Below are 27,664 nucleotides of genomic sequence, written 5' to 3' on the forward strand. Positions count from 1 at the left end.
GACTGCGCAGGCGCAGAAAAGGGGGCGGGGGACTCGGCTTGTTGTGTTGCTGCCGGAGAACCAGAGACGGTACTGCTGCGGTCGCAGCTCTTCCAGCCGCCTGACAATGTCTCACTTAGTAGAGCAGCCGCCTCCTCTGCACAACAACAACAACAACTGTGAGGAAGGTGAACAGTCTCTGCCCCCGCCAGCCGGCCTCAACAGTAAGTGCTGGCCCGGCGGGCTCGGTAAAGGGGATGGGGGAGGAGGAGCTGCTCGGGCCGCCGCCGCCAGCTCCGCGCTGGGGGCGGGAAAAGAAGGCAGCCCATTGGTCGAGGTCGAGGATGTGCGGGTGATTGACAGCTCCCATCACCCGTCAGGAGGAGTTGCTCTTATCTTCCTCCTGACCTCTCTCTTTTCCCTTCTGAGTTCTTGGGTGATGGGCTGTTGGGTTCGCCTTTGGGAAGGGTAGGTGGGTGGGAAGATCAGGGGGTCGAGCCGATCGCACCTGTGGTGAGCCCCTGAGTGCAGCCAATCGGGGCGTGGAGGGGCGGGCCTTGGGGCGCGGGGAGGGAGGGTGGGCGGAGCGGGCCGCCTAGGGGACGTGGGCAGGGATGGGGACGTGCGACGGGGACGCCGGGGGATGGACGCAGGCGCCGGTTTTAGGGGAGGGGGCGACCGAGGGACTGGCGGGTGGTCCAGTGTGCAGCGGAGCTTGGGCCAGGCCCGGTGACCACCCCTCACTGGGTCGGCCTTCCCTCCAGGGCTCGGAACGTGAGCCCTCTTGTTGCGTCCCTTTGTTAGCACAGACTGGTTAGGAAAATTATTTGGTAATTTAGTGGTTACTTGTATCACGTGAGGGGGGGTGAGGAAGCTATGATACTTTTTTTTTGAGAGGTTTCAGAGTTGCTCAAGTAATTTTTTTTTTTTTAAACGATGAGGTTATTTGCCCTGTAAACCTGATTATGAACAGCTCTTGAACCATCCAAGATCGCACAAATCACAGTGACTGGGGCAATGAATTTCGTACACCGGGGCAGTTGAAAGTTAAGGGCAGTATCGAATTACGACCAACTACAGTTGCTTTTCCTAACATCCTGGTGCTTAGACATCACGTCCTAAGGTTATTTCCAGTTGTCTTTAAAGCTGGCTGCAAGTCTTGGAAAGGTTCTTGCCTAACCTTCCTGTAATTCATCTCCTGGAAGAGGTGGTTGGGACAGTTAGCATATGGCCAGATGAAGTCGTTTAAAAATCATTTGGATGCTTAAATGACATTCAAAGGCACTTAAGTATCTTTCATCCTAGGGAGGTGTTTCAGCATGGCCTAAAAATTTTAGGGAAGCGAGTTCCTGTCCTCACAAGATGGGGATAGAATTTGAGTATTTTCAAGATGTTTTCATTCCTTATTGCTGCTGCTCCTTCTGATGGATAATTCCTTAAATGTTGACTTTTAAAAACTTTTTGAAGTGTTCTAGAACGTAAGGTTTATATATTAATTCCTACAGTAAATTAGGGTTAATGTTTGTGTCTTTAAACATTACTTGCTTCAAATATGAATATGCATTTTAACATTACTTACCAGTTTTTAGCCTCCTCTTTTAGAAGGATGTGGTTTTAGGATGAGAAGAAACTTTAGAGGTAACTGTCTACTCTTATTTACTGGTAGAGAAAGAGGCCTAGAGTAAAGTGTGTTGTCCATGTTCACAGCAGGTTATGTCCTAAAGTGGAGGTTTTACTTTCACCCCGTCTGGCATTCCTTTCAGGACACATCTTTTCAGGGGCCCACTATCCCCTGATTATGTGTGTTTCTTATTCTCTGTTACCCTACCTGTTATTTAGAGGTAGCCTGCTGATCTGTCTCTTTTTAGTACACTGTTTCCTAATTGTATTCCAGTTTTCCTATGATACAAGTTGGTTATTTGGTTAATATGTATACACAATTTCACAGAAAGTGAAGGGATTTTTATTTTCTTTTGATCATGTGACAGGAAAATGGGGATGAGCTATATGGGATGGTTTTTCTCCATGTCCTGACAGACCTATGTTTGATGTCCTTGGCCAATCAGTTGCTGCTCCATTTGTATTCAGTCTTACAGAAGTGGAAGAACACTCAGCCTGTGTGTGCTATCAAAATGTTGCACATTTTGGGAAGTCTGCTACATAGAAAGTATTTTATTTAAGCTAGGGTGAGCTGCTTTTCAATGTTACTGAAAAGCTTTTAGATAGTGCCATATTTCATTACTTTCCTCATGCCTTTTACTGTTTTTTTAGCTCATTATACAACACTAGACTGAACAAAAACAAGCCTTATTGATTCCTTCAAGTGATTTTGGGCACTGAGCAGAACAACTTATTCAGGCATCTAATACTATCCAAATTGCTGATAAGTTGAAGTTCTTTGTTGGGTAAAGTTGCACAACTCTGAAAAAAAACAGGAGATGAACTCATTGTACAGATTATCTCTGGCTTGGGATTTTATCTTTAGTGCAGGGGTCAAAGCAGAGTTTTAATAGCAAGTTATTGAAATATTTGGAATAATGAAAGCTTTCTTTGATTTTTTTAAAAAGTTTATCCTTGTAAGGGAACTGTTCACTTTCATTACAAATTAGTGGACAAATATCTGAACTACTTCCAAAATTAAAAGGACATTTTTCAGTTGATAGTTTTATTCTAGAGAAAACTATCAGGTCACTTACAAATATTTGTATTGGGAATTTATGTCATAAAATTCAGTAAGTAATATAAGGAAAATTATGGTAATAATTTGTGCATGTTGGAATTACAGCCCTTTTTTATCTTTTTAAGCATCTACTGTGTTGCACTTGCTTCCCCAGGATGGCAAGAAGGCTTTCAAGGCCATGACACATGAAATTTCAATGCCTTATGATATTGTTTTGAACACCTAAGTGGTGTATAAGCAGGTACTTGTGCAAGAAGGTCAACCTTTTTTGAGAAGAGTATTAGTGACTGTTCTCATTCCAGATTCCAGCATCAGGTACTTGAGATGAAATAAAGGTTTTGAGGAAAGAAGATAAGACGTAATGACATGTTTCACTCCCTAGTTAGGATGAGTTACATGTGGGACCTTGAAAACTTGGGGAGAGAGTGAGAAATACTTTTTCCTTTTCTCCCTTCCCCCCACTCCCCTTCATGCAAGAGGATTGAACTGGTGATTATAAAATTATAAAGCATGAATATGGCATACGGTTGTGAATGTAATCACCGTTACTGGACCAGCCTTCGTGATGAACCACAGGTGTGTTACAGAATGTAGGCACGTGCTCTGAATCCTCTTAGCAACTCTCAGTCTTAACCAGAAAATATCTCATGTTTTGTGTCTATATGCAACCTGGCCTAAGAGAATTGTTTTTAGTTTGTAAATAGTCTTTTGATATAATCGAGTTTCTGGTTTTTAATTTTAAAGCATGATTATTAGGAAGAAAATTCACTCTGCGATTTTTCTCTACTCTGCATTGCTTGGACAGCACAGTCCTCATATTTTGCCGTCTTTCCTTTCCAAAGAAAAACGGACTTTGGAGGATTGGTAGAATTAGAACATCAAGAAATTCTGAGGCTATAAATCAGGAATGAAGTAAGTGATGAGAAAAAGGCATGTGGAGTTCATCTATTGAGAAAGACCAGTTTGCTTTTTTCCCCATTTACTCAAAAGATAAAGCTCATTGTAAACTCTTAATGGATATCTGTGTACTGACTTTCTCTGCAGCACTGTATATTTCTATAGGTGAAATTTCTGGAAGAGAATTAAGAGTTAAAGGAAATCTGCCTTCCTAAGGCTTTTAATGGATATTGCCAGATTACCCTCCAGAATGTTCACGGAAGTCCTAGTTGTAATAACAAAATATTAGAAACAATCATTTGAGTAATGATTAACCATTACCATTTGGATAATGGTTAAAGTATGGTATATCTTTATGATGGGATGCAGTGCAGTTCAAAAGAATGAAGTAAGGCGATACATATTGACATTGAAAGACAAGTTGTTAGGTAAGAAACTGTTTACAGATAAATGTGTGCTGTACAAGTCTTTTTTTTTTTGGTAAAAACAAAAGCAAAACACAGAATACTATTTCATTGAATGTATCCTCTGAAAGTCTGCATATGAAGCTTAAAACCAGTTTCCTTTCAGAGTAGGAATGAGAGGTTGGGAGGAGAGGTCTTAGTTTTCACTTCATGTGCTGATATTTACATGTTCAGTGTACACATTAATTTTGTAATAAGAAAAATTTGGAAAAGGTACTGAGTATCATTTGAGTAACTAACACTTAGCACTTTTCATATTCTAGGGACTTTTCTTACTTTTCTTTGTGCTTTATTCCTGCCATCCTCCCACAGTGCTATGAGGTAGAAGCTTTTTTTTTTCCTCTTTCTCTTTTTTACTATGCATGGGCAGCCATTCTGGCCTTTTTAAAAAATTGAGATATAATTGACATACAATATTATATTCGTTCCAGATGGACAAGATCATGATTCTATATATATATAGAAGTGATCACCACAGAGTTACAAAAACTTAGGATGAGAACTTTTAAGATCTACTTTCTTTTCCTTCAGATACGCAATACAGTTATAATGCTAGTCACCGTGCTGTACACTTCATTCCTAAGATTTATTGTCTCCTAACTGGGAGTTTGTACCTTTCGACCACCTCCAGGTAGATGGAGTTACTGTACCTATTTTACAGATGAGAGAACTGAGACCCAGAGAGGTTAAGTGACCTCTAGAGGCTGTGACAACCGGACATGGTATAAGGGAGGTCTGGCTTCAGTCTGTGCTCTTGGCGCCTTTACCAAGTACATGCCGGATAGATAGTGTCTGCCTCGAGTAGAGGTGCCCTCAGTTACGCCACAGGGTGGTAAGGCAATTGGAGATCAGTTTTACTAAGCTCTTCTGGGTTTGTCTCCTCAAGTTCCTACGCTATGATTGCTTACATCTATTTAATGCAGAAAGTAGCAGTTAAGCTGTGGGTTTGGAAGTCCAGAAAAGCAAAGTCTCAAAAATCTGCTATTGTTACAGCCTGCTGCTGATCACTTTGATCAGCTGCTTCAAGTGAACATGAGTTGTATTTTAGAGAAGACCAGCTTCGCAGAGATCCATCGAGAACTCCTCGGTTCTTAGTTCTTCTGCCAGAGCAGCTTTGGCATTTTGTTTGTTTATTTTTCTCTTTGGGCTTCTGCCCGCAGGAAGAACTGGTCCCATTGTTTTAAAGTAAGTGTGACAGTCCTAGAAAGAGGGAGTAGAAAAACAGTTTGTTCATCATATACCTCTCTCTGTCACTCATTTTGGTTAAAATATTTTGCAGAGCTCTATGAATGTAGGGATGCTTTTGGTACATTTCTTATACCCTCCAGAGGCACTCCAAGTATTTAGTTAAATGACCTTCAGTGGTAGATCTTAGCTTTGCCAGCTGAATGTGTTAATCCATTTGGAGTTCTGTGTAGTCTGGGTCCATTTTTGTGTGTGTACAGGAGACCAGGGAGATGCCATGCAGTTTTGTTGTTTGACATACAGTCCCAAAGAATTGGTGGTGACAATGGGAAAGTGACAGTCACTGGGACCCCCTTGGAAGGACAGAAAGGAAGGGGTAACTTCATTTTTATGGAGCAAATACTGTTCTAAGCCTGTTACAAATACCAATTCTTTTAACTGGTGTATCACTGAGCATCTCCTGCTTACAAGGCAGTGTACTTGTGTTCCTCTAATTTTCACAGCAACCCTGGGAGGAAGGTACTAGCTTATCGTCTCTGTTTTACAAATGAGGAAACTGAAGCTCAGAAAGTCATAGTGAGTGGGAGAGTCAGATTTCCAGCCAGGACTACCTTTGACCTTTTCCTTCAGATGGGTGATGTTGACTTCACTTTTGGATCAGAATTAGCCATCACCTCATTTAGAGTACATTTTAGGGTGTGACCTGTTCTGGTAATTATTCTGATTTACTGATGGAAGACTCTTCAGCCACAGAACTCTAACACTTCTGCATGCAATTTAGAAGAATAGCTCCACCATCCTGGTTTCCTAAAGCAAAATTTGTGGTAAGGAATGGAAATTATGGGAAAATGACACCACTGTCTTTTTTGTTGTTGTTGGCGCGAAGTTGGTTTCTTGGCCACTGTTGTCAGTTCTTACTAAAATGAAAGTACCTGGAGTTCCCATCGTGGCTCAGGGGGAACAAATCCGACTAGCATCCATGAGGATGCAGGTTCGATCCTGGGGCCCCACTCAGTGGGTTAAGGGCTCGGCATTGCCATGAGCTGTGGTGTAGGTCACAGATGCAGCTCAGATCTGGCATTGCTGTGGCTGTGGTGCAGGCCAGCATCTACAGCTTCAGTTCGATCCCTAGCCTGGGAACCTCCATACGCCACAGGTGCGGCCCTAAAAAGACAATAAATAAATAAATAAATCAAGTAAAATGAAAGTACCTTCACATATTCAGCAGCTTCATGGAGCCAGGATTTTCAAGACCTATCCAAGTTACCAGGGCCACGTCCCCTTTCCTGTGGCTCCACCCTCTTTGACTGTTCGACTGAGAAAAACGTCAGTGTTGTCTGTAGCAGATGCGTGGTGTTCTCCCCCAAACCCGCGAGACTTAATGAAAACCCTAGAAGGTGGGAACCTGTGGGAGAGAAGAGAGAAAAGACATCTTTGCAAGGTATGTTTAGTGCTTAGAGAAAGGAGAACAGAAAGAGTGAAGTATAAAGGAAAGGAAGATATTAATTTGTGGGATAGGGATAAAGCTTTTTTCAGAGTCTTTCTGCATTCGCACCTGATTTAGTGAAGAGCCAGCTGCATTCATTTTATGCTCCAGACTTGTGCCCAAATTGAAATGTTTATGATTAAATTTCAGTTCCCCTTCTGGGAGCTTCTCAATGGTTTGTGCTGACTAGAGCACAGTTGTTAAAGTACTTAGGAGACCTTATGAAGTTTCTAAGCCAGATGGAGAGGATACAATTAAAAAGCTGAGATGAACTATGGAGAAAAAAGAAAGGAACTAAAATATTAAAGGTAAGTAGCCTGTCTGGTAATAAAGTAGCTGTTTGTTTTTTGAAAAGCGACCTAAAAGTTTTCAGTAAAGTTTTGTTTGTATAGACACTAAGGTATATAGCCGGAGAGGAAATGGGCTGAAAGACACATTTTCTCAGATACTCGTTTCAGAGTTCCAGCTTCTTCTAAATTGGTTGATTGCATGAGGTCTTTCAGGAACAGAACTGTATAGATTTTTAGACTTTTGTTGCCCCTTGTTTATTTTCTTTAGAATCCTTTTGCATTTGGTTTGAGGCGAGCCAGGATTCTTATCTGCATCCACCATATTCACATCTTGTGCGCACATGAGAGACTTCGGTTCTGCTGTGGTTAACTGCAGTTATCTGACTTGCCCAACAGGTTCCTGGGTGGAGCTACCCATGAATAGCAGCAATGGCAATGATAATGGCAATGGGAAAAATGGGGGGCTAGAACATGTACCTTCCTCATCCTCTATCCACAATGGAGACATGGAGAAGATTCTTTTGGATGCACAACACGAATCTGGACAGAGTAGTTCCAGAGGCAGTTCCCACTGTGACAGGTAAGTGAGATCCATGTTTTGGTGGAATTCAGAAAATAGATGGGTCACAAGGTTAATTCCCATTGGAAAAGTAAACTGGAGTTACCATTATGGCTCAGCGGTACCAAACCCAACTAGTATCTGTGAGGACCTGGGTTTGATCCCTGGCCTCGCTCAGTGGGTTAAGGATCCAGTGTTGCCGTGAGCTGTGGTGTAGGTTGCAGATCTGGCTTGGATCCCACATTGCTGTGGCTGAGATGTAGGCTGGCAGCTGTAGCTCCTGTTCAACCCCTAGCTTGCGAACTTCCATATGTCTCCAGCACGGCCCTAAAAAGCAAAAATAAATAAATATTGCTTACATCTTCATTTGAGAAAACACAACCCCTGATTTCTTGCAATGTGTGTATTTACATCAGACAGCCAATTGAAAAGACGAGTGCGCACTTTTTCCTTAGATTAAATCAGTTTCTTTATTCAGATTGTGTCATTTTTAGATGTTTACCAATTTAAAAGTCAATGGCATAAATGTTTGCTTTTAGAATTACTCTTTCTCCCATTTTCCTTTGTCCTTTCAGAGATCTCTTTCTGCCTCGAGTACAGTACTCTCTGTCTCTGTCCTCCTTCTAGATTGAGGGCAGGGCTCACATTTCCTCTCCTGTACCCTTGACAGCAATGGTGCTGGCATATAGTAGACACTCAGTAAATGAGTCATAGGAACTACAGGTTGATTCGAGTTTCAGCAGTATTTGCATAGTAGAAGCACCAACCAAGGGTCTGTAAAGAGAGTTGATTTCGAAGGCTGTGTGTTTCCTCAGAGCTCAGAGGAGGTTTTATTTCAGACCTCACTTGTCCATATTTGGCTTGGGGAAACTAATTCTTCTAATTAAGGGTGGCCCATGATGAGAAAGTTAAGAATATGTGTGTAAGGAGAATGAACCTGAGTTGTTAGTTTGCTTTTCACTGTAAGCTTCTCTTTCTTCCAGAGGGACTGCGTATTAACTGGCATAGTGGTATGTTGAACAATACTTAGACCATTGACAGCCATAGTCTTAACATTCTGGGGTTCTGGGTAATCTTCTGATTAATTAAGAGTTAACTGATATTGGCCACGTAGAAAACGCAAATGCACAGGAAATGCATTAAGGAAACATACAAAAACGTACAAAGTGATTATCTCTGGGCGATAGGATAACAGCTATTTTTCTTCTTCCAAGTATTTTTTTTTCTTTGGCTGTGCTCACGGCATGTCGAAGTTCCCAGGCCAGGGATTGAACCCTTGTCACAGCAGCCACACGAGCCACTGCAGTGACAACACTGGATCCTTAACCTGATGCGCCACAGGGGAACTCCCCAAATATTTTTATACTTTATAAAAATTGTGTCTCTAGCACATATTAGTACTTATCAGAAGAAGTACAAAAGGAGACTCAAGAGTTAAATCATGTTGGAAGTTCCTGCGTGACTTGCGATACACTGATGTTACCAAGGCAGCAGAGGACTGGTCTGACGGCTCTGTGGCACACTGTGCACCCCCGCCGCCCCAGCTCATCTCTCACTTGTCCCTGTGCTTCTTAAGAGCCAGGGATGGCTGTTGTCATGAGCAGAAGCGGAGCAGATGGGCTTTTCTCTGAGCAGCTTGCCACTGATTCCAGTAACTACAGCAGTAGTCTGGCTTTTGAGAATCAAATTTATATCATGTTACATTTATGATGTGGGACTCACTGATGGTTTTCTGAAGTGTTCTGCTTGTTATGGGCCTGTTGATAAGGCTTTTATTGTATGTTCAAGTATATGACCCTTGGTCATCACTACCGGTGTGTCCTTGAACCTGTTCCCTTGGTGCCGTCATTGAGTAGGGAGGTCACCCGCTTGTTTTTCTGGTCATCTTATGTCATTTATGGTTGCGGTTATACTCGTGACTGAATGCGAATTCACCTTCCCATAATCTTGTTTCAGCTTCTAAACATGTAAATCGAGGTCTGGCAGATGCTCTGAACACTTTCCTATTCAATAATTATGCATCTTCAGGCTCTGAGTTACTGGTCATCCCCCCAGCGGAGGCCTAGAACTCTGACTCAGTAAGACTGTCCTGGGATATCTCACACTTTAATATTTTTATTTTTTGAATTTGTATTTACTTGTTTGTTTGTTTTTGCTCTTTAAGGCTGCATCCGCAACAAATGGACATTCCCAGGCTATAGGTGGAACCAGGCTATAGCTGCTGGCCTACACCACAGCCACAGCAACTCGGGATCCAAGGCTTGTCTGAGTCCTACACCACAGCTCATGGCAACGCTAAATCCTCAACCCACTAAACAGGGCCAGGCTTCGAACCTTCATCCTCATGGATAATAGTTGGATTTCTTACTGCTGAGCCACAACAGAAACTGTACGTTAACATTTTTAAATGTCTTCAAGGAGTTCCTTGGTGGCACAGCAGGTTAAGGATCCAGTGTTGTCACTGCTGTGGCGTAGGTTTGATCCCTGGCCCTGGAACTTGTGCATGCCTCGGGTGTGGTTAAAAACAGGTTTTTTTGTTTTTTTTTTTTAAATGTCTTCAAAATTCACATCATTTGAATTGCCAGCATCTCTATATTTGAAGTTGTTAAGAAATGTTTCTTGTGGGTGGAAATGTTTGAGGATTGTTGGATATTAGTCCCAAAGCTAATTTAGGTATATTTTCAGCTTAAAAATTGTTCTGTTTTCCTCATGGTGGTGGTTGTTGGAAGATAACCCCTATGTGTCGTGCTTTGTGTTCCAGCCTGTTGGAGTTTTCAACCTACACAGTAGATTGACCCAGGGAGCTTTTAAAAAGACCCGTGCACAGAACCCATCCCTAGAGATTCTCATTCTGTTGTCAGAACTTGAGGCAATTTTAAAAGAGCCCTGGCTAATCCTACCATGAGCCAGGATAATAATGTATTCCAAAGTGTTAGGAACGGTTTATGAGTAAAGGGTTGAGTATTTTTTGAAGTTAGCTCACTGCTAATGGTAAGAAGACTGTAAAGTAGAGCCAGGCCTCTCTGGATTCATGGCTTGGTCCTTCTCCTGCCCTGACCTGGTCATGGCTGTGCGAGGCTGGCCCTTACCTTCATCTCTGGCTGTGAATCCAACAGCACTACGAGCATAACGGCAGTAAACTAAGGACAAAAGAGTACCTTGTTCTACTTTGTTCCTGTGCTCTAGAGCCTGAGATTTCTTGTTCAAGACAAAAATTTTCTCAATACATTAATATGGTGGTTTGATATGGAAGCAGCTTTTCGATTTTCCTATCCCCATTTTAGAATCTCCTATGTCTATAATCCAAGACTTCCAAGGCCTGATCAGTCTGAAACATTCCTGGTGATCTTACTTTCCCGTCAGTCTCACCAGCATCTCTATATGTTAATATTGTACAGATGCTCTTGCTAACTTTAATAGTTACTCTCTGTTCCTTGGGGCAAGTTAAGCCTGGAACATTATTCGTGCTCAATTGAGTTTACACTGGGGGGTGGATGGGTAGTGGAAGATCCAGTGACTTGCTGTGATTATACAAGGAATCATTGATAAAGCTGAGAATAGCAGCACATCGTACTCATCTATTGTATCAAGTACAGCTGGTAATTATGTTTGTTTTTTTCTAAAAATTGATCTATAGATTGTTATAGTTCCTGGAATATATCTTTTTTTTTTTTTTTAAATCTTTTTAGGGCTGCACCTGCAACATATGGAGGTTCCCTGGCTAGAGGTCAAATTGGAGCTGCAGCTGCCGGCCTACACCACAGCCACAGCAACGTCAGATCCATGCCGAGTCTGCAACCTACACCATGGCTCACACCATGGCTCACAGCAGCACTGGATCCTTAACCCACTGAGTCAGGCCAGGGATCGAACCTGTGTCTTCATGGATGCTAGTCAAATTCATTTCTGCTGAGCCATGATGGGAACTCCCTGGGAATATATCTTGCACTTTTTGTTAAAGGTTATACGTTCATATGTAGGCTTATATAATTGACTGAAATATCTCAGAGTCACTATTTTTGAAATAAGTAAAACAGCGATTTTCAAACTTTTTGGTTTCAGAACTGCTTTGCACTCGTAAAAACCGCTAGAGACCCCAAAGATCTTTTGTTTCCATGGGTTATATATTTTGATATTTACTGTGTAAGAAAACTGGGAACATTAAAAATACGTATTCATTTATTCAACAATAATAAACCTGTTACTTTTTTTTTTTTTTTTTTTTTTTTTTGTATTTTTGCCTTTCCTAGGGCTGTACCCACAGCATACAGAGGTTCCCAGGCTAGGGGTCCAATCAGAGCTGTAGCCGCCAGCCTACACCAGAGCCACAGCAACTTGGGATCCAAGCTACTTCTGCAACCTACACCACAGCTCATGGCAACACCAGATCCTTAACCCACTGAGCAAGGCCAGGGATCAAACCTGCAACCTCATGGTTCCTAGTCATATTCGTTAACTACTGAGCCACGACGGGAACTTTAAACCTGTTACATTTTAACATAAGTAACTTTTTTAAACAAAAAGTAATTATTTTCCATAACCAAAAAAAATTAGTAAGAATAGTGGCAGTGCTTTACATTGATATAAATCTCTTAAATATCTAGCTTAGTAGAAAACAACTGGCTTCTCATCTGCTTCTGCATTCTTTCTGTTGTGAAATTACATGTAATATAGCCTTTAGAAAATTTCACTGTACACTCCTGAGAAAATGAGAATGAAAAAGGCAAGTAAATCATACTAGTATTATAAAAACAATTTTAACCTCCAAGACTCTTTGAAAGAGTCTCTAAGGGCTGTTTTCCCACTTGAGGACCACTGGTGGTGAATTGTTTAATGATGAAAGGATTTTAAGGAAAAGAATGACAATCTTGTGTCTTTAGGTACTATTTCTATTGCAGATTTCTATTGCAAAGGAATTTATCACCACTGAAAAATTCTAGAACATTTGGGGAATTAAGAATGATCAATTTCATTTTTTTCTTACATGGGGTTATGGTATACTTTCTGATTTGCTGCTTTCAAAGCCATACTACTGTAACTTTTAATTTTCTGATTTCCAGTAGAAGCTAATATATTTGACAAAATGAGAATTAAAACTAATGGCTAATATCTCTTCTAGCCCTTCCCCACAAGAAGACGGGCAGATCATGTTTGATGTGGAAATGCACACCAGCAGGGACCATAGCTCTCAGGTGTGTGTGTATGTTTATTTATTTTTCTCATTTACAGTAGATAATTAGGAAAAATGCAACTCTCTATCAAAAGCTGTTTTGCTAAAATATGTAGTAGAGAGTATGAAGACTAAAGAAATAGTTCGAAGCAGTTTTAAGTTATTCGGTTTCTGGTGTTGGAATTTACTTATGCTGATATGGTTGTCATTGTACTCCTTTACAAGCAAGAATTTTGGGTCCTATCACCCTAAAAGAATTGGAAAATTCTTGGAGTTCCCGTCGTGGCGCAGTGGCTAACGAATCCGACTAGGAACCATGAGGTTGCGGGTTCGGTACCTGCCCTTGCTCAGTGGGTTAAGGATCCGGCGTTGCCGTGAGCTGTGGTGTAGGTTGCAGACGCGGCTCAGATCCCGCATTGCTGTGGCTCTGGTGTAGGCCGGTGGCTACAGCTCTGATTGGACCCCTAGCCTGGGAACCTCCATATGCCGCAGGAGTGGCCCAAGAAATAGCAAAAAAGACAAAAAAAAAAAAAAAAGAATTGGAAAATTCTTGTCCCTAATGTATCATTCCAATATTCCAGGTTGGTTTCTTGAGTTTATAAATAGAAAACTGAGACACATGTTTTATTTACCATCACAGAATGTCTTATTTATGGTCACAGAATAAATGAAAAGGGAAGTTGTTGTAGAACCAGGTACCAGGTGTGAAAACATTTTTGCACCTGAAATCAAAAACTTTTGAGATGACTCTCCATAGCTTGAGATAAAATTCACCTATATTATGCAGAGTTCCTTAAAGTAAGGAAGGTAAATGTAGGTCACAGAGTTCCCATTGTGGCTCAGTGGTAACAAACCTGACTACTACCCATGAGGTCACAGGTTGGATCCCTGGCCTTGCTTATTGGGTTAAGGATCTGGCATTGCCGTGAGCTGTGGTGTAGGTCGCAGACACCACTCAGATCCCGCATTGATGTGGCCTAGGCCAGCAGCTGCATCTCTGATTTGAACCCTAGCCTGGGAATTTCCATATGCTGCAGGTGCAACCCTAAAAAGAAGAAAAAGAAAAAAAAGAAATATAGTTCACCAGGAGTTGACATTGTTGGCAGTGTAGATGGATATAGTATGAAAAGCTTGCAAAGGTTTTTATTATAAAACTTGTGATAAATAATTGTTAGTGATTTATAGTGTCCATAGCCAGCCCTTGAATTTATTGATGTGTCAGATCACCTGCAAGTGTCAGAGTGCAAATTCATTGTCTTTTTCTCCTGTGTTAAGGTACTTGAAGAATATATATTGAATGAATGTTTAAACGAATGCTAACGAAAACTTTGTTTTGTGGGGTTCTCTCTGTACAGTGTCTTGAATCCCTTTGCATGGGAAATATTTTGCACGCTACCTTGGATCCACTCAGTATTCTGTTTTGGAGGCTGCACACTTTCTCCCTGCTGTGCTTTTATTTGTGCTGATTTCTGAAATCTAGAAAATCTATGGGCCCGAATACTAATGGTATTTTGTGATGACCTTTACACTGTAGAGAAGCTTGCAGTAGCAAGTCTGTCCTGCAGGGAGTTGTCTGACTGGAACCGTGGAATTGCTCACTTATGTAGGTCAGTTTTGTCATGTGTGGTGGCTATAGCCAATAAAGAGTGCAGCATATAAAGTGTCCGTTGAATAGAGTATACTAGGAAATTCCAAAATGGAGAAATGAAATTGATGCTTTGCTATGGTCTTGCCTGAGGAAGATGTCTCCATTCACATTGTTTTTTGAACAGAGAAGTTGAGAATCCAGGGTAACGTTTTCCAAAATGTGTTTTGAGGAACATTTGCTCAATGTAAAGCTCCATAAGATAGTTCTGAAGTCAAATAAATGGGAAATACTTCAGCCCTGGGCTCGCTCACCCGCCCACCCCAGTGGTCCGACAGTGCATAGTAGCATATTAAAGGCTCTGACAATTACTGCAGTAAAGAAACCTATTGATTTAAACTAAGGACATGGAGGAGTTCCCGTCATGGCTCAGTGGCTAATGAATCCGACTAGGAACCATGAGGTTGCAGGTTTGATCCCTGGCCTCGTTCAGTGGGTTAAGGATCCGGCGTTGCCATGAGCTGTAGTGTGGGTCGAAGATGAGGCTCAGATCTGGTATAGCTGTGGCTGTGGTGTAGGCCAGCAACTGTAGCTCCATTTAGACCTCTAGCCTGGGAACGACCATATGCCTCAGGTGCGGCCTGAGAAAAGACAACTAAATAAACAAACAAACAAATTAAGGACATGGAGTTCCCATTGTGACTCAGTGGTTAATGAATCTGACTAGGAACCATGAGGTTACAGGTTCGATGCCTGCCCTTGCTCAGTGAGTTAAGGATCCTGCATTGCTGTGGCTGTGGTGCAGGCTGGCAGCTACAGCTGAGGTTAGACCCCTAGCCTGGGAACCTCCATATGCCGCAGGTACGGCCCTAAAAAGACAAAAAGACCAAAAAAGTAAAAAATAAACTAAGGACAGTCATTCCTCAGTATCCTCAAGGGATTGGTTGTAGGAGCACCCCCCGGCCCCAGTACCATAATCCACAGATGCTCAAGGCCCTTACGTAAAATGGTGAAGTACAGTTGCCTCCATGTTCCTTGTTTCCCAAGCCTTTTTGACCTTAGACCTCTCTCCCCCTCCACACATACTTTTTTCCCCAAAAAAATCTACCTAATAACTAATAACACAGGCAAGAACTGTGCTGGCTCATGGGGTGGCAGGTGTACAATTAGACTCACTTGAGAACTAAATTTCAAGGGCATTTTAGAGCTGACTGCATCCATCCTGGAATTCCAAAGGAGTTTGTGAGACTCAAGAGAGAAAATGGAAGGTCAGGGCCTCTGTGTCAGACTGTGATAGGATTGCTCCTGTGATCCCTGTTCAAGAACCTAAGAGAACACTGGGTATCATCAAGTACTGGATAACCAATGTTAAAAGATCAGTCAGTTTAAATCAGCTGATGTTTTTTGAAAAGCTGTCTAACTCCTCTACGAAAAACATTTTAGGAAGTTAATATCATGGCTCAGTGGTAATGAACCTGACCAGTATCCATGAGGACATGGGTTCAATCCCTGGCCTCGCTCAGTGGGTTAAGGATCGGGCATTACCATGTAGTGTAGGTCTCGGATGCAGCTCAGATTTGGCACTGGTGTGGCTGTGGCATGGGCCAATTTCACCCCTAGCCTGGGAACCTCCATATGCCACAGGTGCAACCCTAAAAAGACAAAAAAAAAAAAAAAAGAAAAAGAAAAGAAAACCATTTTATCTTTTAGAGTAAGACTTTTAGTAAGGGAGCAATCAATAGGTGTAATTAAGCTTTTAAAAACCCTTTTACGGAGTTCCCGTCGTGGCGCAGTGGTTAACGAATCCGACTAGGAACCATGAGGTTGCGGGTTCAGTCCCTGCCATTGCTCAGTGGGTTAACGATCCGGCGTTGCCGTGAGCTGTGGTGTAGGTTTCAGACGCGGCTCAGATCCCGCATTGCTGTGGCTCTGGCGTAGGCCGGTGGCTACAGCTCCGATTCGACCCCTAGCCTGGGAACCTCCATATGCCGTGCGAGCGGCCCAAAGAAATAGCAAAAAAATAATAATAATAAAATAAAAAGCCTTTTACATTGCTTGTTCTCAACAGAAGAAATGATCGTTGAAAAATTAATTACTTTAGGCTTTGGGAGGATGGGTTTTTTTATGAATGAGAAGCAAGATTAGGGTTAGGAAACAGTTAAAAACAGTAACAAAGGACTGTTATGATACTTGCTCTTAGTGAATACTTTTATATGTCTACATGAGGACTGTATGACATTTTTAACCTTTTCTAGGAGGAGGAAGGAAAGGCAGTAATATTTATTAGAGATATTACAGGTGCTAAATTTATTTATTTATTTATTTTGGTGTTTTTAGTCCAGTGAAAGAAGTGATATCCCTGTGAACACATGGGGAAAGTGAAGCTTTGTCTTAAGTTACTTGTCTGAGATCTCAAAGCAAGTAAGTAATAAGAGCCAGGATTGAAACCAGGGCTGTCTGAGCCTGTGACCCCTGTTCCTTCTACTAAAATAAGTCAGTGAATGGGATTGATTTCAGGAGAGCTCTTAGGGTCGTGGTAAAACATGTCTAGTGAGTTGTGGTACAAGGAAGCCTGAGCTGCAGTGCATTTAGGGAAAAGATGGTTCCCACTGGAGTCTTAGGATGATGGTCCTCAAGAGCCTTAGTTTTGTTGCAGAAAATAGACTGTGGATTATCTCTTGGAGGCATTTTTATAGGGTGTTTCTGGGACCAGAGAGGCCAGCACAGGGTTGTGTATCGTTGGAAAATGATGCAAACTGAAAATGTCGTCTTTGCCCTCTTATAAAGCTGTGGTTTATCTGTACCACAGTATATAGTTTAATATCCTCATTTAGAGACCTCAGAGAGCTTGAGCTGGGCCAGAGAAGGAAAATGTAAGTGATTAGAAGCTAGGGGACTTCCACATGACAAAAGGCTAAAATGACCAGAATAGATGTACATGTGGAATGAGGGTTAGTGATTTGGTTAAAGGCATGAATATTTCTTAATAAGATTAAGTACGTTTTTACCATATTCCAAAAGTCCAAGAATCAGAAGGCAATTTAAAACCTAAAACTGGCAGAGTTTCCACTGTGGCACAGTGGATTAAGAATCTGACTGCAGCAGCTCAGGTCACTGTGGAGGTGTGGGTTTGATCCTTGGCCCAGCACAGTGGGTTAAAGAATCCAATGTTGCCACAGCTGCAGCATAGATCACACCTGCGGGTTGGATTCAGTCCCTGGCTCAGGAACTTCCATATGCCATGGGTGGGGCCATAAAAATATAAATAAAACCTAAAAGTGTTGAATTTAAGATTGATGGGAGTTTTCTGGTGGCACAATGGGTTAAGGATCTGGCGTCATCACTGCTGTATCTCAGATCACTGCTGTGGCATGGGTTCACTCCCTGGCCTGGGAACTTCCATATGTCACATGCATGGCCTACAAAAAAATAAATAAATAAAAGGAATCACAGAGCAGTGGTGAATGAGGAGAGCTTACAGTTCTTATCCTTAAGCATTCTAAACTGATTTAAGATTTAAAAAAAAAAAAATAGTTCAAAGATCACCATCTTTTTTATTTGCTTTTTAGGGCCACACCCACAGCATATGGAGGTTCCTAGGGCTACAGCTGCTGGCCTACACCACAGCCACAGCAACACCAGATCTGAGCTGCATCTGCGACCTACCCCACAGTTCACGGCAACGCTGGATCCTTAACCCACTGAGCAGGGCCAGGGATGGAACCGGCAACCTCATGGTTCCTAGTCGGGTGTGTTTCTGCTGCGCCACGATGGGAACTCCAAAGATCACCATCTTTAAAAATTAGCATAAAATTTTATTATGTTTTCATTCTCTTGGAAAATGTGAAATATTACCTTATTAACAAATTTAAACCTAAAATCTTGGAGCAGTTTTAGAGAGAGAATTTGAGACCAAAGATGGAAATGAAACAGAAGTGATCTGCAATGTGTTGAATATCATGAGATATTGTGTGACAGAAGCTGGTCTATAAGTAAATTGTTAACACTTTATCGTTTTTGATTTAGGAGTTTTTCAGATATACTCCACAGAGCCAGTTCATGATTCTGAGTAATCTCAGTACCCAGTGGAACAGGCTTAATCCCAAAGGCTACATTGTGTCATTCAGTGGAATTTGCCAAGTCCAGCAGAACTAAATAAGAATGAGGGTACCAGAGTGGCAAAAATCTACAGTGATCTTACTTACCATTTGACAGTAAAAGGGACTCTCTCTGTCTAGAGACTCTCTGAAGCTACCTTCCTGGGGCAGCTGTATCATAGATTTTCACAACTACCTACTGAAAGGAGTGAAAGCTTGAGTCAAAGAGTGACTTCTCTCCAAACAAAATCAAAATAATTCATAGCTTTTGAGACCCTTCGGTTTGAGGTCATAACATCAAATTCTTTAAACCTGAATAAATAATGCTATTTCATTTTTCAGGAATTTCGCATCCCTGTGGGTTCTGTTGAAAGAGAAGCTGTTGGAAGTTTGGATTGTTCTTACTTAGCCTATAACTTAGGTTGTCATTAGCAAGAAAAAAGGATTTCTTTTTTATTTATTTGATATGAAAGATTTCAAATTCTTACTCAGTATTAAATAAACTACTCATAAAAAACTGCTGGCTTAAGCGGTTTTGAATAAGCCTTGGAATTTTCTCTTTTTTTTTTTTTTTTTTTTTTTTTTTTTTTGTCTTTTTAGGGCTGCACCCATGGCTTGTGGAAATTCCCAGGCTAAGGGTCTAATTTGAAGCCATAGCTGCTGGCCCACACCACAGCCACAGCAGCGCCAGATCCAAGCCACATCTGCAACCTACACCACGACTCATGGCAATGCTGGATCCTTAATCCACTGAGCGAGGCCAGGGATCGAACCTGCATCCTCATGGATGCTATTCAGATTTGTTTCCACTGAGCCACCGCAGGAGCTCCAGCCTTAGAAAATTTGAATAACAATTTATTTTTAAAAATCTCCTTCCAGGGAGTAAGACCTAATGCTTAAGAGTTGGGGTTCCAGGAGTTCCCATCGTGGCTCAGTGGTTAACGAATCCGACTAGGAACCATGAGGTTGCAGGTTCGGTCCCTGGCCTTGCTCAGTGGGTTAAGGATCTGGCGTTGTCGTGAACTGTGGTGTAGGTGGCAGATGCGGCTTGGATCCCGTGTGGCTGTGGCTCTGGCATAGGCCAGTGGCTACAGCTCTGATTCGACCCCTAGCCTGAGAACCTCCACATGCCTTGGGAGCAGCCCAAGAAATTGGGGTTCCAAGGATTTCCCATCATGGCTCAGTGGTAACGAACCTGAAGATGAAGATGTGGGTTCGACCCCTGGCCTCACTCAGTGGGTTAAGGATCCGGCGTTGCCAGGAGCTGCTGTGTAGCTTACAGATGTGGCTCGGATCCCACATTACTGTAGTTGTGGTATAGGCCGGCACCTGTAGTTCCGATTCAGTCCCTAGCCTAGAAACTTCCATATGCCGTAGGTGCGGCCCTAAAAAGACCAAAAAAAAAAAAAAAAAAAATTTGGGGTTCTGGAGAGTTCCTGTTGTGGCTCAGTGGGTTGTGAAACCAACTAGTAACCATGAAGATGAGGGTTCGATCCCCAGCCTCGCTCAGTGGGTTAAGGATCAGGCATTGCTGTGAGCTGTGGTGTAGGTCACAGACCTGGCTCAGATCACGTGTGGCTGTGACTGTGGTGTAGGCTGGCAGCTGTAGCTCCAATTTGATCCCTAGCCTGAGAACTTAACATATGCCGTGGGTGCGGCCTGAAAAAGACAAAAAGAAAGTTGAAGTTCCAAAGACAGACCTGGGTGTGAATACTGGCCCTGCTACTTATTACTTATGGAACCTTAGGCAGTTACTTACTTAATGTCCCAGTTTCCTCATCTGCAAAATAGAGCATTAATAGTTCCTGTTTTTACAGTGTTACTGTAAGGTAGAGGTTAATGCATATAAAGTGCTTAGACTGATGCTTATCTCTCAAGAAATGCTTAATAAATACTATTATTTATTTCTTCCCACATCTCCCATCACTTTATATTTGTTAACATATACTTCCTGATATGTTCCCTTTTATTTTTATCATGAAAAAATTTGAATATATACAAAAGTAAAAAGGATAGTTCAGTTGCCCTCCATATACATTTCACTCAGATTCAACAATTATCAGTGTTTTCCACACTTTTGTTAACATAACCCAAAGTACACTTTGTTTGGATCCATTTCCTTTTTTTTTTTTGTCTTTTTTTTTGTTTTGTTTTGTTTTTTTGTTTTTTTGCTATTTCTTAGGCCGCTCCCTCGGCATATGGAGATTCCCAGGCTAGGGGTCTAATCGGAGCTGTAGCCGCCAGCCTACACCAGAGCCACAGCAACACGAGATCCGAGCCACATCTGCGACCTACACTACAGCTCATGGCAACGCCGGATCCTTAACCCACTGAGCAAGGGCAGGGACCGAACCCTCAACCTCATGGTTCCTAGTCGGATTCGTTAACCACTGCGCCACAACGGGAACTCCCATTTACTTTTTTTTGAATTGAGATACACTTCAAGTTTCAGGTTCATTTTCTATGGGTAGATATAACAACAGTGAAACTCAAGTCTTTTTTTAAGATACCAAATACTCTGATCTTAGATCGTTTGTCAGCCTTTTTAGGCAAATGACATACTTAATAAAAATTATTGATGCACAAGCTTATGGCTTTTGTATATTTTCTGTCTAGATGTATCTTTTGTAGTAGGAAGGATTGGCCTTCCTTTTTTCCTTTTTTCAAGTGTGAATTCTTCTTTATAGTCAGAAGAAGAAGTTGTAGAAGGAGAGAAAGAAGTGGATGCTTTGAAGAAAAGCGTAGACTGGGTGTCTGATTGGTCCAGTAGACCTGAAAACATTCCACCTAAGTAAGTCGGTACATGTCTCTTTTCAGAGGTGGACACAGTGGGTGTAGTGTGGACATGCTGATTCCCAAGACATTTTCAGCAAATGCATTTCTGAACCTGCCTCTGCACTTCTTTCCCCCAGGGAGTTCCACTTCAGGCACCCTAAACGTTCCGTTTCTCTAAGCATGAGGAAAAGTGGAGCCATGAAGAAAGGGGGGATTTTCTCCGCAGAATTTCTTAAGGTGTTCATTCCATCTCTCTTCCTCTCTCATGTTTTGGCTTTGGGGCTAGGGTAAGTACTTGTCAGCACTTGAAGTTTCTTGCATTCATTTTTTTCATGTACGTTTATGTCCAGATGTAAGAAATACATGTAAAAGCAGTTTGTCTTGTTTGTGCTTTTAATATTTTAGTACAAATGGGGTGCACTTCAAAGAATTGTTAAAGGTTGATGTACTGTTGGTATATAAAGTTCTCCCCACGCCCAGCCCCGCTCTCTAAAAGTCAAGCTTTCCTGTGAAACCTTCCATAAGCCGAAAGGACGTAAAGCAAAGAGGCAATTAACCTTAGGGCACACCTTGCTAACGGATGCAGAGAATTTACTTGCGGGTTAAGCACAGATGCTCTCAGACTCAGTTCAGAGCTCTGGCGGCTGGATGCTGAGATGCTGAGTGGTTCCCTGGAAGGAGCTTGGCAGGGCCACCCTCACTGCTGGGGGGCGGGGGGGCACTGCCTCTGTAACAGCTGCTGCAAGACCAGTGCTAAATGCTGTTTTTACTTTTCACCTTTTTTTATAAAAGTAAAAATTCTCTTCAAATTTCTCTCAGCAAAAACAGGGACTAATATAGGTCTCATCTACCTAGTGAAGTGACATAAAGCTGACTTTTGAAGAGCAGGGGATACCTGTTCCATAAAATATTTTTAATAGTAGGGGTTTTTTTCTTAAAAATAAGTCGTTCATATTAATCCCCTAAATAATCATTTTTAGGTGGGCTCTTCTGTATTTTTCTTTTGGGGTTTTGTTTCTCTTGTTTGTAAATTACTCAGGATTAGCTAAATCTTACCATCTTTAGTGTGTAAAGTTGGGGTTTACACACTAAAGATGTAAATGTTTCTTTTTCCAAAATCAGAAAATATTTTATTGACTAGCCCTTGAGTGAAAACTGGAAAGTTGGTTGGAGATACTGTTTTGTTTTTGTTTTTTTTTTTAGCATTTTTTGTTTGTTTGTTCTTCTAAAATTGACCCCACATTTATCTGTAACGCATTAATTTTTCAGGGATGTCTGTTAATTTTTTTTTTTTTTTTTTTTTTTGTCTTTTGTCCTTTTTAGGGCTGTGCCCACAGCATATGAAGGTTCCCAGGCTAGGGGTCCAGTCAGAGCTGTTGCTACCAGCCTACACCACAGCCACAGCAACGCCAGATCCAAGCTACGTCTGCAGCTGACACCACAGCTCATGGCAGTGCCAGATCCTTAACCCACTGAGCAAGGCCAGGGATTGAACCCGCAACCTCATGATTCCTAGTCGGATTCATTAACCACTGAGCCACGACAGGAACTCCAAATTTTTTTTCCCTTGATTTGGACAATTGAGGAAATATATATTTGAAATATTTTAGGGGTTAAACACTAGCAGCTGTTAATTTTTTTTCAAGACATAATCTGTTATTCCCTTTAAGCATGCCAGTGGGTCGTTTTCTGTATGTAATACACAAAAGATACACCATCTCTTCTATCCTTGTACTTTATTTATTTATTCATTTATTTATTTTTGTCTTTTCTAGGGCCACACCCATGGCATATGGAGGTTCCCAGGCTAGGGGTCGAATCAGAGCTGTAGCTGCCAGCCTACACCACAGCCACAGCAACGCAGGATCCGAGCCACGTCTGCAACCTACACCACAGCTCACGGCAACACCAGATCCTTAATCCACTGAGCAAGGCCAGGGATCGAACCCACAACCTTATGGTTCCTAGTCAGGTTAACCACTGCGCCACGACAGGAACTCCTCTATTCCTTTTAAAGAGTTCAACATATGGGAGAGTCAGTCACGGTTGTGACCTTACGCAGAACAGAAGGTGTTTGTGGAGGGAGGGAGTGTGTGAGTGTGTGTGGGGTTGGTGTGGAGGCAGGGCTAGCAGTTCACATTCCCCCGCAGTAGTGACTAGGCAGTAGTTCATTTGCCCTCAGGCGGTTAGTCAGCTTTTGTACCTCGGAGTGGCTCTTCCTTTTATGAATCCTCAGAGTGATTCTCTTGCTGGTGTAAGTGTAACTGTTGCATGTAGAGAAAAGGATTTTAAAAAGTACGGTTGGTTATATTCCACTGGGGATGGGGCTGGTTCCGTATTTTCCTTAACTTCCTTTCTGCCTATGTTATTGAAGGATAAAACACTCTGCATGGAAAAGTAAAATTAGCCTCTTAATCTTTAGGAGTTCAACTGTTAGTAAAAACCCTTTAAAACACTGGCAGCTTGAGAGTTCCCATTGTGGCTCAGTGGTAACAAACCTGACTAGTATCTATGAGGATGAGGGTTCAATCCGTGGCCTCCCTTAGTGGGTTAAGGATCCTGCACTGCTGTGAGCTGCAGTGTAGGCCGCAGGTGCAGCTTAGATCCCGTGTTGCTGGGGATGCAGCTCTGATTTGGCCCCTAGCTTGAGAACTTCCATAGGCCACACAGTCGGCCGTAAAAAGCAAACAAATAAAATAATAAAAGCACTGGCAGCTTTATAATTTGGTGTATTACTCTGCTTTTTTTATCGGAAATATCAGTAGAAGTTTTTGTCCCTCTCAGAGGAGGTTGGCTGTCGTTTACTCTTTGGAGGGCTCTCTGGCTTTGTTTCTGTCTAATCACTGCCCCTGTTGTCCAGTCCTGCCCAGGGGGTAAACAATCATATGAAACCAGTTGAGCTGGCTGGTGACTAGTTTTCAGTAAGTCAGGGATGATTTCAGGGTGTTCAGGAACTGTGCCCTTTTACAAGGACTGAACATTAGTTTGTGAGTGCAGTTCAATCTGTGGACTGGTTGGTATAGAACAGCTGACACAGATGAAACATGCACTCTCTTTCCTTTCAGCATCTACATTGGAAAACGACTGAGTACACCTTCTGCCAGCACCTACTGAGGGAAAGAAGAGCCCCTGGGAAAGCGTGTGACTTGTGAAGTGGTGTATTGTCGCAGTAGTTTATTTGAACTTGAGACCATTGTAAGCATGACCCAACCGACCACCCAGTTTTTACATATCCAAGTTACAGTAACTCTCAAATCCAGTATTTTATTCAGACTCTGTTGAGGCATTTTACTAACCTCATTCCCTTTTTGGCCTGTAAAACACTTTAGAATTTCCTAACAGAGTTTCCTGTTGTTTAGAAATTTGCAAGGGCTTCTTTTCCGCAAATGCCACCAGCAGATTATGATTTTGTCAACAGTGCTGTTGTCTCCTTTTAGTACCACCAGACTTAGACCTGCATCATTCATGGTATAAATTTTACTCTTGCAAGGTAACTCCCATCTCTCTCGGAAAACAAGATCAGGTGAGCAAATGATGTATAAAAGCTTAGTTGTTTTGTTTTTCTAGACAAAGGCAAGCTTCCCTGAGCTTGACTTTATAGTTATTAAAAAAGAAAACAAAAACAAGACACAAGGAAAAAAATATCCTGGGCAATAAAACATTATTTTAAACCAGCTTTGGAGCCACTTTCTGTCTAAGCCTCTTAATGGCGCCTTTTAATTTGTAGGAGGCAGGCTATATAAAAGATAGGTGTGAAATAGAAGAACCAAAATACATCAGCAGATTTTAATACTAGTATGTTATAATGCTGTCTTTTCTATGGTGTAGAATCTTTTATTTCTGGTAAGGAATGTCTCAGGCCTAGAAATCTATGAAATTGTCTTGGGGATTTGTTTGTGTGCATTTGGTATTTTTACGTCTTTATTCAGTGCATGTGAATTTTTCCTGACTTTAAGTTTTTTCTTTCCTTTTTTTTTACTTTGTTTCCTAAGAGGCTTTGGAATGAGTCCCAATATGTGGTATAAGTACTGGCTTCTTGTTTCAGGAAGCATCACTTACACTCCAAAGCCTTTAAACTCTGAAGATAATTGTTTCAGAGTTATTCCAAGCACTTGGGCAACTTTGAAAACCAAACTTGGGTTGTGGGAACAGTTGACAGAGTTCCATAGAGATGCCATTCTGCTCGCCCCTTTCCTGGTTTTTACTGTACACCCTTCCCGAGGGCGATCCCCTGTTGAGTCTGCAGACGCTGGCCATCTCCCCCTGTAGCCATCGTTTCAGTTTTGTTCACCCCTGAATTTCCAGAACACTCAGCAACTTCCTCTAATGATACACTTTTTGTGTTCGTTTTTCAAATGTGAAGCCTTAGGACCAAATTGTTAGAAAGTTTCAGGGTTATGGATTATTTCAAGTAGGTTTATTGGATTTATGAGCACATAGCATGACTCTGAAGGATACTGTTCTATGTTTTATATATAAATAATTACTTTTTATGGTATAGACATTACTGTTGAATATTTAGAGAACCATTGTTAATTTGAAAACTAGCAGTCTCTCTATTCAGCCAATAAGGAGTATCAGGTTGACTTGAATAAAAGCACCGTGACAACCAGGTTTGCTAGTTTGCAGAAACTAACTCTTCTCTCCCTCACATCAAGTTTTATAAAGTTGATGTGTTATAGTGGAAAATAACAGATTAAACAAAAAAAATTATTTCTAACTCTTTATTCAAGAATATAGCTGGCTATCTTTAAGAAAGATGATATATCCAAATAGTATTCTGAATTCATTTACTTTTTCTTTGTAGATTTTGGTGTCTAAATACGTTTGGACATCTTTTTATCATACCTTTTTCTCTGTCTTATACGCAAATCTGATAACACTTGATTTGCCTTCTAAAACCTATTTATTTCAAATCTTCATATTTTAATTTCTTTGGGAAGGAAGTAAATTTGGTGGCCCATTGATTTTTTTAAAAGCCTGAATAAAATTGGAAAGGCTGGTAAAGAGAACTAAATAGCTAAACTGTTATAATGTACAGTTTGCACTGCAGTTTGTATCATGGGAGGGGAAAGTAAAACTATACTTAACAGAAAAAGCAGTTTTTTACAGGCAACACATTGCTTTCTTTTGAAATGCAGTAGTAATCCTTTCAGGGTGTGATTGAATTTGAGTATATGTATGAATTTTTTCAACATGGAAAATAAATTTAGTCCTGCCCCTTTTCTTAAAATAGCTGTGAAATTTTGGACAATTGCTTAAAACATGAACGCATGATCACAAGTAGGACTTAATCATAAGATGAAATCATGCCGTATTTATTGATAACCCTAATGTATGGGAGAAATGTTTATGTTCCTACCCAGATTTGTGTTGAATGGAAATAGATTGTGTCATTGGAAAGGAGAACTCAACAATTAACAGTTGACATTTTAAAGATTAATGTTTAAAAAGCTTTACACCTGTTTACAATTTGGGGACGAAAAGACAGGCTTCATTTTTCTTATGTTTGATGGAAACTGGCTTAAAACATTTGTAAATATAATCAAGAGCAAAACTGCACAAAATCGCACGTTGAAAAGTGCAGCAAGTTACTTTGATTGCAGCAAAAACATTTACTGTCTAAAAAATGAAAACGGAAGACCTAGCCAGTCAGATGAATTTTCAAACGAACCAGTTGTTGAAATTATTGGAATTAACTGAGCCAAAGTGATTATGCATTCTTCATCTATTTAGTTCGCACTTTGTATCATCATATACAGTTTACAATTACATGTATAACTTGTAGCTACCAACATTTTGTGCCATTAAAGCTCTCACAAAACTCTGTCAGTATATCATTTTATGTCCTGTGTGTTGCCTGGGAGTTGAGATGAGGCCCGGATCTCCACCAGTTTTCCATCACCGAGGTTCTCGGACGCTGGAGGACCTACCAGGGTGCCAAGCACACGGAGTAAATGGTACTCCTGCTCTCCTGAGGCAACTGCTCTTGGGGAGACCGCCGCCCCTGCCCCCCTGCAGTTATTTATTGTCGATGAGTTAGGGTGGAGCCGTAACAGTTCAGAACCCTTGTTCTGCTAGAGCTCGCAGGACATCGCCCACAGAGGAGGGCTCAATGGAAGGGCTGGTGTGTTCAGCAAATGCACAAGGGAGTGATAAGAGCATGCCCATAACGGGAATGGCAGGAACTGACATGTGAAAAGACATTCCAGAAATAACGAAGCTCACTGCAGCTGGAAAACATGACGGGTAGAGAGGACCCAAAAGATGAAGCGTCATGTTGAACCCGACTGAAGTCTGCGTGCCCTTTGGAGGGGTTGAACTTACTTGGATGAACAGTGGGGTACGTTTCAGGGGGTTATTTAAAGCAGGGAAATGAATGGAGCTCCTGTTGCAGCTCAGCGGGTTAACTAGTATCCATGGACTAGTATCCATGAGGATATGGGTTCAAACCCTAGTCTCACTCAGAGGGTTAAGGAGCCCAAGTTACTGTGGCT

At 41.6% G+C, this 27,664-nt stretch overlaps 1 protein-coding gene across 3 annotated transcripts; it reads left to right on the plus strand.

Annotated features, from left to right (window-relative positions):
• BNIP3L (BCL2 interacting protein 3 like) lies at positions 1–27,002 on the plus strand. 3 transcript variants are annotated; one of them, XM_001927592.4, is made up of 6 exons: positions 1–203; positions 7,378–7,561; positions 12,660–12,732; positions 21,080–21,183; positions 21,305–21,454; positions 24,233–26,994. In XM_001927592.4, the coding sequence occupies exons 1-6, from the start codon at positions 107–109 to the stop codon at positions 24,279–24,281; spliced, it is 657 nt and encodes a 218-aa protein (XP_001927627.1). In that variant the 5' UTR covers positions 1–106; the 3' UTR covers positions 24,282–26,994. The 3 variants fall into 3 exon arrangements, with proteins under 3 accessions (XP_001927627.1, XP_020927877.1, XP_020927876.1); XM_021072218.1 differs by lacking the exon at positions 1–203 and adding an exon at positions 4,420–6,646 and having other exon boundaries at positions 24,233–27,002; XM_021072217.1 differs by lacking the exon at positions 1–203 and adding an exon at positions 6,676–6,999 and having other exon boundaries at positions 24,233–27,002.

The sequence above is a fragment of the Sus scrofa genome, chromosome 14 (genome assembly GCF_000003025.6).
Source record: "Sus scrofa isolate TJ Tabasco breed Duroc chromosome 14, Sscrofa11.1, whole genome shotgun sequence".
NCBI lineage: Eukaryota > Metazoa > Chordata > Mammalia > Artiodactyla > Suidae > Sus > Sus scrofa.

Bases quoted from the DNA above. Each gene is read 5' to 3' on its own strand.
- BNIP3L (XM_001927592.4), top strand. From the start codon at position 107: ATGTCTCACTTAGTAGAGCAGCCGCCTCCTCTGCACAACAACAACAAC. The intron at 204-7,377 runs GTAAGTGCTGGC...CTTGCCCAACAG, and splicing joins CCCGCCAGCCGGCCTCAACA to GTTCCTGGGTGGAGCTACCC. The intron at 7,562-12,659 runs GTAAGTGAGATC...TATCTCTTCTAG, and splicing joins GGCAGTTCCCACTGTGACAG to CCCTTCCCCACAAGAAGACG.